This window comes from Centroberyx affinis, unplaced genomic scaffold (genome assembly GCF_046629955.1).
Source record: "Centroberyx affinis isolate AG114_WGS23_722 - 3 ecotype Tasmania unplaced genomic scaffold, CSIRO-AGI_Caff_v1 ptg000749l_1, whole genome shotgun sequence".
Taxonomy (NCBI): Eukaryota; Metazoa; Chordata; class Actinopteri; order Beryciformes; family Berycidae; genus Centroberyx; species Centroberyx affinis.
In genome coordinates, this window is record NW_027279362.1 from 228996 (window position 1) to 238828 (window position 9833).

At 39.9% G+C, this 9833-nt stretch overlaps 1 protein-coding gene across 1 annotated transcript; it reads right to left on the reverse strand.

Moving 5' to 3' along the window:
• Positions 1–2624: 2624 nt before the first annotated feature.
• On the reverse strand, positions 2625–4015 carry LOC139644522 (serine/threonine-protein kinase pim-2-like). The gene is made up of 4 exons (XM_071519900.1): positions 3809–4015; positions 3420–3555; positions 3130–3306; positions 2625–2743 (listed from the first exon to the last, which is right to left on the reverse strand). The coding sequence occupies exons 1-4, from the start codon at positions 4013–4015 to the stop codon at positions 2625–2627; spliced, it is 639 nt and encodes a 212-aa protein (XP_071376001.1).
• Between the last annotated feature and the right edge of the window lie 5818 nt (positions 4016–9833).

Consider the following 9833-nt stretch of genomic DNA (forward strand, 5'->3'; position numbering starts at 1 on the left):
TATTGACGTATTTCTGAATGAAACTGGGGCGGGAAGTGTCAGCAGGAGCGACTTATTTGAATATCGAGGCAGTGGGCGCGTCAACGTCAAACACTTTCAGATCAAACATGGACGGTCTACACTCGGGTGTGTAGGAATATTCTCTGCCTCTGTCTGGGAAAAGGGTTTTAGGTGAAGCCAAAAACACTCCTTCGTGCTAGCAGAACTGAAAAAAATAGCAGTGGGTGGGGGGAATAATTGCAATGGTTATCAAAATTTCACTGGATGAAATCTTTGTATCCGCCCCCGAGTGCAGGATGAGCCATCCACAGAAATGGGCTGTTTACTGGAAAGAGACAGTCTATTCATTTTGATATAAAATTTATAGAAATCAAAATTTTTGTCTGTATTGGTGAATAGGTGTACACTAAGTCCAGAAACATCAGCAAAATTTATTTATTTTTAATTACATGTGGTCTTTAACATCAACATCAGTTTTGTAAAATTAGCTTGTTGGCTCATTAGCTAGCTAGGTTTGTTCAAGCTAACTGAGTTGACTCTCCTCTACAACTCCAGCTATGACTGTTTTGGAGACTAGGGCTAAAGACAACACTTTACTGTGTCACAGTAACCTAAACTGGGAAACAAACCTTATCAAATTGTTCACTTTTACTCATAACATTACTGAACTGACCTAGATCCAACAACAGTCTTTCTCTGATATCTCTCTTTTTCCAGCCCGCACAGCCGGTTCTCCAATGGACTTCCATGATGGCGCCAAATGTGATTATTACAGTAAGAGATTTGTGATGCAACTCTTTGCCTGTATAGTGTGAGGGTCATGGGAATTCAACTCACTCGTGTATACCTGTGTACATGAATAGATAAGACATTCCTCTGTGTATTTGTGTCCTTGTCTGAGTGTTTGCCTGTCTTTCTCCCTCTCTCCTACTTTCCCACACAGTTATCCCTCCCATTCACACCCATATTATGCACATGTACACTGACACACATGCACATACACGCGTACACACACACACACCATATGGCAGGCTGTCAGAGAGCTGTAAGACCTGGAGTAATGCGGTAGAGGTGTGTGTTGTGGAGAATGATGTTGATGGCCTCTGCACACAGCAGCAACAACATACTCTCCATAGACGGTCGCCATACACCATACTCTGTGTGTACACATGCATAGAGAGTGTGTATGCGTGTGTGTGTGTGTGCACGCGTGGGGGTGATATGTGAGAGTGCAAGTTGACTTGTTATTCTGTATGTGTTCGTGTGTCACTCAGCCCAGTGATAGATACTGAGCTGTCATATCTGTCAACCAGACATCATGACAACAGCTCCACATGCATATTCATCGTATGCTAATGAACAAAAGCTTTGCAGTTGGTTTTTCTTGTAATTTGTACAAAAAATGTTTAAAATCCTATCATTTGATCATAATGACAGTTTAAGAAATAATTATTTTCCTGTGTAAACAAATTCGTAGGGCCAATAGAGTACCGCTGCCTACGTTCTCCCAGCTTTGCAGTACTTGCAAAGCTTTTTGAACAATATTCTAAGCATATGCCAAGCACTATATGTTAAATCGATGATGATTTCATTTGTTTCATCATCATCAAACCAGCAGAAATGCATTTATTATAGTGCCTCCATCTGGCCGATGGCAGCCATGTTTTTTACTACTTTATTTTTTAAAGTAGTACTGTTGAGGACTTACACCAAGACCCAGTTAACAACATTTCAGATTCCTGGGACAAACGGTTAAGGAATTATAGACAATTTTTTGTTCCAGCACCCCTTATTGATCAAAATGTGCCAATTGTTTGGAGGGTCCTTACACATGGCTCTAGTTCCACATTTGATATGTGTATGTCTTACGGTCTCCAAACACTTGTAGTGGGAAAAAAAAAACACAACAGGGGTCCAAGCAGGAAGTGCTGGAACCCTATTGTTATAAGATTTTTTCATTTTTTTTTGCTAAAAGTTCAGCTCTTTGGGGGGTCCTGATGTTGTTATTTTCATAGGATTTGTTGACGTTAAGAAATGCATTAAAAAAACACCAGCGTTATCCGTTAAAATGATCTGCCATTGTTAAGCCTGTCAAATGGATGCTCAAATTTGATTGGCCATGGAGAGACTGACATTTTCATTAAAATTCAAGGAGTCAACAGTGTGAATCAACACAGACTTAATGAAAGGTTAACGTGTGGAAATTTCCAAATGCTTTTGTCCACAAATTTCTTTTGATAATTTTTCATCAGGGCATACAGGAGATTCATTGGAGACCACTTTGGTATTGAGAGGCAATTATATGGCAATTATATGATACCATGGCAACATCAACTACATATTGGTATTGGTGTTTGTTGGTGTATCTGTAAATCTGTAAATATCTATAACAACGTATATGATAGGAAAAAAAACCACAGACATACTCCACCAATAACTTCCTCACCATGACAGATTTGTATCTGCCTAACACTCAGTGGAGAGGTGGAGTACAGCGTGTTCATGGAGCCAATCTGTCATCTAGTGGTCAGATTGACTATTGACAAAAAAATATCTCCAGTGTGTCTTTCAAGCTTTGATTAAGGGTTTATATTTTTGCAAAAACAGACTATTTGATTGTACACTTAAGTGTAAGTCTGTCTGCAAGGGATTGATTTGAGCCAGGGGTGGAGCTGCAGCTCCTCCAGGGTGGGCCGGCCATCAGGACAGTTGGCCAGACACTTCTTCAACAAATCCTGGCAATCTGGAGAGAAAACCAAGGGTCAAAGATTAAGATCACTGATCCATCAGAAAACGTACACAATGTTTGATGGATAGATTTCTGTCCATTGGGTTGTTTTGAATGTGAACATAGTAGGTGTTAAAAGTGATACAGTATAAATTCAATTAAAAAGTGACCTGGCAAACCTACAATCATCCCAACGTTATATCAGACTTTCTCCGTTTTATCTTTGTTTTTGTTTATTCATTAATTATAGCGTTCTCCAAGGTCTCGGTGTTTGCCGCCACTTTTCCCAAAACAAACCTAGGAACGCCTCCTCTAATTCTATTTGGGTAAATGGAAAGTGATGAAGCCCTCTGTCCAGAAAACAAACTGTGTGTGTGTGTGTGTGTGTGTGTGAGGCTTACGTTGGGACAGCTGATTGCTGATCTCAGGGTTGCAGAGGAGGATCTCACTGGTGACGTAGAACGGGAAGAAACCAGTCACCATGGTGTATAGCACCACACCCAGCTGCCACACCGTGAATGGCTCTGCCCTGTAGGACTGATGTTCGTACCATTCCAGCGGGATATAGAAATGGGTACCTGGAATAGAGAGAGAGATGGAGGGAAAGACGTTGAAGAGGTTGTTCTCCTTGAAAGCAATTATTTCAGAGATTGGCAAACGAGCGAAGAGCAGGAATATCAGCCAGGCGTACCGCAGCAGGTGGTGTAGTTTCCCTCCGTCAGGATGCAGCCGCAGCCGAAATCAATGACCCTGAATCGAGGGCCATCAGTTTCCACCAGAAGGTTTTCCAGCTTTTTGTCACGGTGCAACACCCCTTTAGCGTGGATCTCCAGAGAGAGAGAATGTTTTGAACCATGGTTCGGACCAAAGAAAACTAACTGTAGGTGTGATCGCACCCTAAAATTCTCATTTGAAACCAGGACTAATGAAATTCTTTTAGGCAGGTTGGCAGCTCTTAAGGCAGGGTGACCCAGCCCAGCTGGGGAAACTCTGCTCTGTGGGACTGCTACCATGTCCTGGACTGCTCCTCTGGGGGAACACCACACACACAGCTGTCCAGACATCCATCCACCCACCTACCTTAGCTTCACGCTCCTGCAGGACGCCCCCGCTGGCATTGAGGTAGTCACTGAGGTCCATGCAGGGGGACGGTCTCTCCAGAACCAGGATCAGCTCCTGGTCCAGATCATACCAATCCAACAGAGCTACGGCTGCGGTTTGGCCAACTGATCCTGGTCCTGCTGCCACCTTCATCAAAAGGACCACCTCCAGGGGAAGATCACACATCTTCCCATTCTGGATCTAAATGAACATACAGAGTGCAATGGGGTGGATGAAAAGAGAAGCAGATTAGCCTGTACATGCTGATAAAAGCAAGAACAATGAAACCTTTCTGTAAACACATAAATATACAGAACTCTTATGTTTCCAGATCCAATCCAAGCTGCTCTTGTTTGGTTCTATAAGTTCCAATGAGTTTAAGAAGAGTAAGTAACAGGAATGTTTGGGGTTTTGTTTTGATAAAAACAGCTTTAAGACTGAGGTTGTGTATACATGTTATCCTCATACACAATGTAAGAGTCAGCAATGTAGGAAAGTCAAAGAAATGTTCAGCATTTAAATGATAGTGATGATTTAAACACAAAGAGCAAAATCACTCACTACAGTTGTGCAGAACACTTTTTCACTGGGAATGTGTTTGATCGCCACCTACAGGACAGAAAAACAAATGCATTAGCTCAGCACTTACAGTACAGAGGATATAGTGAACAGTAAAATGCATTAGCTCAGCACTTACAGTACAGAGGATATAGTGAACAGTAAATTGTGTGTGTGTAAGACTTACAGGGAAATAGTAATTTCTTCGGTAGCCACGATGGACCTCAGATTCAGCTAACACTACACAGACACACACACACACACACACACACACACATATGTTTTACTATACTTGTGAGGAACCTCCATTGATTAATTCCCTAATCCCTAACTCCAAACTTTAACCCTCACCACTACATGCCTAACCTTAACCCTTCCTATCTTGAAGATATAATCCTAGTTCTAACCTCAATCCTAAACTCAAAGGCCAAAGTAACACCTTAACACCTTGTTATCTATCTATGGGCTGACCTCTGCTAGTTTGGCCGCTGTCAACTGAGGTGGTTCCCCTCTTCTTCTTCTTCTTATTTTCTTCTCTGCTTTCGTCAGAGTCAGCCTTCCTTTTGTTCCTCCTCTTCCTGTCATCGTCTGTCGGGAGGTTGCAGGGCGCTGTGTGCCTGTCGGTTTCCGCTGCGATGGCACGGTTGACTACAAAAAAAAAAAACCATGGAGCCATTAGCCTGCAGGTGGTGAATCGTAGAGGAGTATGAACTGGCCTTTCTATCAGGTCAAGACACACACCCCAGATTACAAACCTTATCAGGCTGAGAGAAACAGCCAAACAGCAGGAATCAGAGCTATAACTTGAGGTACTAACCTGGAATTAGTGCCCACCCTACCTGATAAATCATATGGATTAACATTTATGAGGGACAGCAAGTTTTTGCTAGGATTTCATACTCACCAAGGTCGGTCCAAGAGGTGAAAGTGGGTAGAGACTTCACTGGCTTTGCTGATTGACTCAACATGTTGTAGTTGAGTGTTAAAATAGTTAACTTGAAGGTAAAACTTGTATATTTCTCTCAGTTTGTTGCAAGGTTTTCTGCTTTGCTGTGGCTGGAATGTGGCAACCTGAACTGACTGACTGTCTTGGATTCTGTGCTCAACTGTGTCAACTGTTCCTTATCAATCTGTAAAATAAAAAGTTTCAACATAAACAATATAATAACATACATATTTCAAAATTGTTTGGTGCAATTTGATTTTAGTTTGTCATTTCATACAACTCGAGAAAACCTTTGTGTACAAGGCCTGTCAGTTGCCAAACCGCCACAACATGCAATGGCTGATCTTGTAAATGGCCTATTATAACACACTATACTACTATTATTACACTATTATTTGTGTGGGTTTTTGCTGGCACTTATGTATTTTTATCTTTTTTATTTTATATATGTTGATATTTTTATCTCTGTGCATCATGGGATCATTGCTATCATGGTGTTATCCACTGTCTAATTTAGAATAGATTTTAGGCGAGGATACAAATGAAAATTTCTCCTTTGGTTTATCAGAGTTTACTCTGGCATAGCAACAGGCACAAGCTTACTGACACTGGGAGTAAATTCTCTAGGTTCTTATCTATCCATAGAGGTTAAGGTGATATATATAGACCTGATAGTTGTGGAGCTATTCTTTGATTTATTTTGGGTATGTCTCTCCAGCCCCCCAACACCACCCCCCACCCATTCCCATCGGAATACCTAGTTCCACCAAGCAGGTTGGATGTCATTTATTTCATGCTGTCAGTAATGCTGTCTATTCCTTTAGTCTCAAAGATTTGTTATTATGACTATTCTGCTGATCTTGAATATGTGGTAAACTTTATCATTTTGATTGCTAAATAACTCTATCCACAAACACTAAATATCATCCTTTTCTCTTGCATTTTGTAGTAGAACTGAAATCTCTACTAAAATCTAAAATCACTCTGTTCCATAGAGGATAACAAAAGCACAAAGCTATTAAAATATTACAGTTTTATCTTCCCCAAAACCTCTGGATGACTGTTTTGATTATCAGATCATATTCATATACAGTATGTAAAGCACTGCGTGCAAAAATATGGACAGTCATATACACAGAATGTACAGAAACAGTATGTAAATATCAGAAAGTGTGCAAGCTGATATATAGGTTAGTCCTGAGTGGAGGAATGCAAAAAAGTAGTCCAGGATAGTTTGTACAGAGAGTGCAGGCGTCCTGCTTCAGGATGGCTGAGACTGGGGCAGGTGTGGCAGGAAGCATTGTCCAGTCTGATGGCTGTCAGCATTAAAGACCGTCTAAAGCGCTCCATGTTAGACCTTGAGGGGTAAGACCGCCTGAAGCTGCTCCGTAGCTGCGTCAGCTCACCATGGAGGGGGTGATGCAGTCTAAGGATGCGTTCACAACAAGAACGTTTGAAGCGGCTTATTTGAACTCTGGAGCGTTTACCCTTTAGTTTGGTTGGGTTTGGCAGGTGAGAACATGCAGTACCATTCAAACTTGGGTGGCACCAAATGACCGCACCAAGAGTGCAGGTTAAAAGTGCAGGTCTCAGTCCTCCAGGAGAACTGTGGTGCGGTTCGTCACTTAAGAAATAACACAAAATTTTCTGAAGTCTCTTGAAGGTCCTGTTCTGTCAATGCCATGACTTCAGTCTAGAGTACTGCTGACAATTTTGGCATGGGCAAAATACAATCAGACAGTAGTTATAGTTAATATATATAAAGGAAGTAAACCAAGTAGTTTTCATCATTATAAGAGCAAAAGATCAAGCAAGAACTGCCAGATATTTATTTGGAAGCTATACCTAAAGAAACCAGATCAGGGGAGAATTCAGGACCAATGTTCCCTCTAAGCTGATAGATTTGGTGATCTACATCTAATAATTTATCACACTGACTAAATAATAATGTCTTGTCAGTCATCAGTCAATGCTCCTCTTGTTCCCCAGAAACTTAGTTGATGTAAATCACAATGCTTTTAGTCTGCCTGGTTTGATAAATGTATTAAAAATCTGTAAATCTACTGTAAATGTGCATACAATAAGTGACTCACAGTAGAGAAAATACATGTTTGTTATGTAGCCTCAGCATGCAAAAATACTGTAAACTATCTGTCCAGTAGTCAGTCATCATCACAGCTGTGCTGATAAATACATATAGCATCATAAGGCCCAATGTGGCACACTGGCCCAGTGTGTTATTGGTACTCACTACACTTTCCCCAACAGCTGTAACCATCCTGTATACTATGCAGCATGAACACACATGGCTATAGAATATTGGATGTTTAATGTATAAATGTGGAGGGATATGTACAGCACTGTCCATATCTTTTCTGTTGTGCCTTTGCACTGCAGTTGAGGTCCTGTTCTATCCTACCATGTGACATTAAGTACTTATAAATTCTGTAAATTGTCAATAAAACTGTCACAAAGACACATTCCTGTAGATTTATGGTACAGGGTAAATAGTGAATTTCCTTCTGGTATTTTCCTCTGTTTCATGTGATACTGTTAAGAGTTTCCTGTGTTTCTATACAAACAAGAAGACTCATTGGCACAGTCATTTATCTGCAAGTATTTACTCATAAACATTTGACATCTCTTTTCCAAGAATAACATGTTGCATTTTACATGTCGCACATAATATATTTCCACAAATACAATTCAAGTAGTCTAAAAGAAAGAAAAAAAATTGTTCATTAAACAACACAGATACATTGTGTATCTAGAGCATAGTCCAGAATATCATTCAGTACAACATACTGCCATTTCACTTGCACACATAAACATCGTTTTGAGTAGCATTTAGTAATACTAAGTTGCAAAAAAAATGTAGCCAAAGTTTGTCCTATGATGTTCAGTCTGTAATAAGTCTCCAACAGGCAACTCTGGTCAAATGCTATACTTGTATTACGGTCAGTTGATTATTAACTTCACTGAAGTTGCAATAAAAGACAGGAAAGAAGATTGGGATCGCATGCAAATCTCTCACTTGTCCCTTGCTAAGTCTGGAAAAAAAAAAACATATTTAAATGGAATCGCCACAGTACTAAAAAAAAACAGCGAGAAAGAACAGAATGACCAAGAGACGTTAGTATAGTCACAGAGGGAATATTTTAGACCATCTATATCACTGTGGACACTTTTTTTATACAGCCCTCTAACGGTAATACATTAAATTCATGTCCTATGCTCATGAGTCTATCAACCTATGATGCCTTGAAAAACTTGTATGTACAATGCAATGGGCAGTTATCAGTCAAAGTACCAACTGTAAGTACCATAGGATATTTTCTGCTCTAAACAAAAAGTATTCTGAGTATAAAATGAAAAATAAATATCTTCAGTTCTGCTACAGGGCAGTGGAATAATTTAGCTCTCGGTGTTTCTCTCCAGCAACTAAGAATATACTCGAATATGCTAATTATTCAAATGTACATGTGGTCCTATATGGATGAGTAAGAGATTACAGGCTGCATAAATGCTTGTGTTGCCAAACCTTGCATGAAAAATGTGGAAAATAAAATGGCTGCATATGTTTAGGATCCTGTCATCTCATCAAAGATAGCCATTGCAACTGCAGTCAACTGCAACCAAAAACAAACAAACAAACAAAATCAAAAATGAAAACAGTGTACTGGCATCATTGAACAGCTCTCCGGTATGTCTGCTGTTTTCGCAATGCATGTAGCACCCTCTTGTGGCACATTTTAAGACCACATCTAATGCATACAATGGTATAGATGAGCACTATACCTACAAAAAGGTAATTAAAAAGGGTGGATGAAGACCAAATGAAATCAGTCACATTATTGATTTGCAAGGCACCCAGCCTTATGATCAAAATATTAATGAATATCAGAGACAGCGCTTGGAAAATCAACATTGAAATACAACATTGAGAAAAGTTTGCAAGTCAGTGGTGAACAATTCCAAATCATAGCCTATCCTTTATTTCAAGACTATTGTACAAATTTCAGAAAGCAATAAAATGTCTTTCATCTTTATCTATAGCTCCCCTATAACTAGGCTATAGCCTTGTATTCCAGTCTTTTCAGATGTAAGTGAACTGCTGACTGGTAGTGGATAGCGATTGGATTTGTTCACACCAAAGACAATTTGAATTGAGCAGGAGTTAGTGCTTTAGCCATTTAACATTTTGTCCCACAAGGGGAAACCTTGACAGTTTGACCTTCAGCTGCTTTATTTTCTCCACCAGTCACTTGGCACTTTGTTGGAGAAAGTTTCCTCCTTTGTCCTTGAATTGCTCTAAAACAGCTTATTAGCATTTTTGGCATTGCTCATTGAAACTATGGGGAATGGCTAACTGCAAGGTTGCAGCTAGGTGTACCTCTTTATTTTAATTGAAGACAAATGGAGAAATCTTTTTCTCAGAATGTGCAAAGTGTCTGGTGAAGACAAATATTCAACTACAATTCATAATGTTAAGGTATTCCT

Bases quoted from the DNA above. Each gene is read 5' to 3' on its own strand.
- LOC139644522 (XM_071519900.1), bottom strand. From the start codon at position 4,015: ATGTGTGATCTTCCCCTGGAGGTGGTCCTTTTGATGAAGGTGGCAGCA. The intron at 3,307-3,419 runs GTACGCCTGGCT...TCTCTATTCCAG, and splicing joins AAACTACACCACCTGCTGCG to GTACCCATTTCTATATCCCG. The intron at 2,744-3,129 runs GTAAGCCTCACA...TTTTCTCTCCAG, and splicing joins CAGCAATCAGCTGTCCCAAC to ATTGCCAGGATTTGTTGAAG.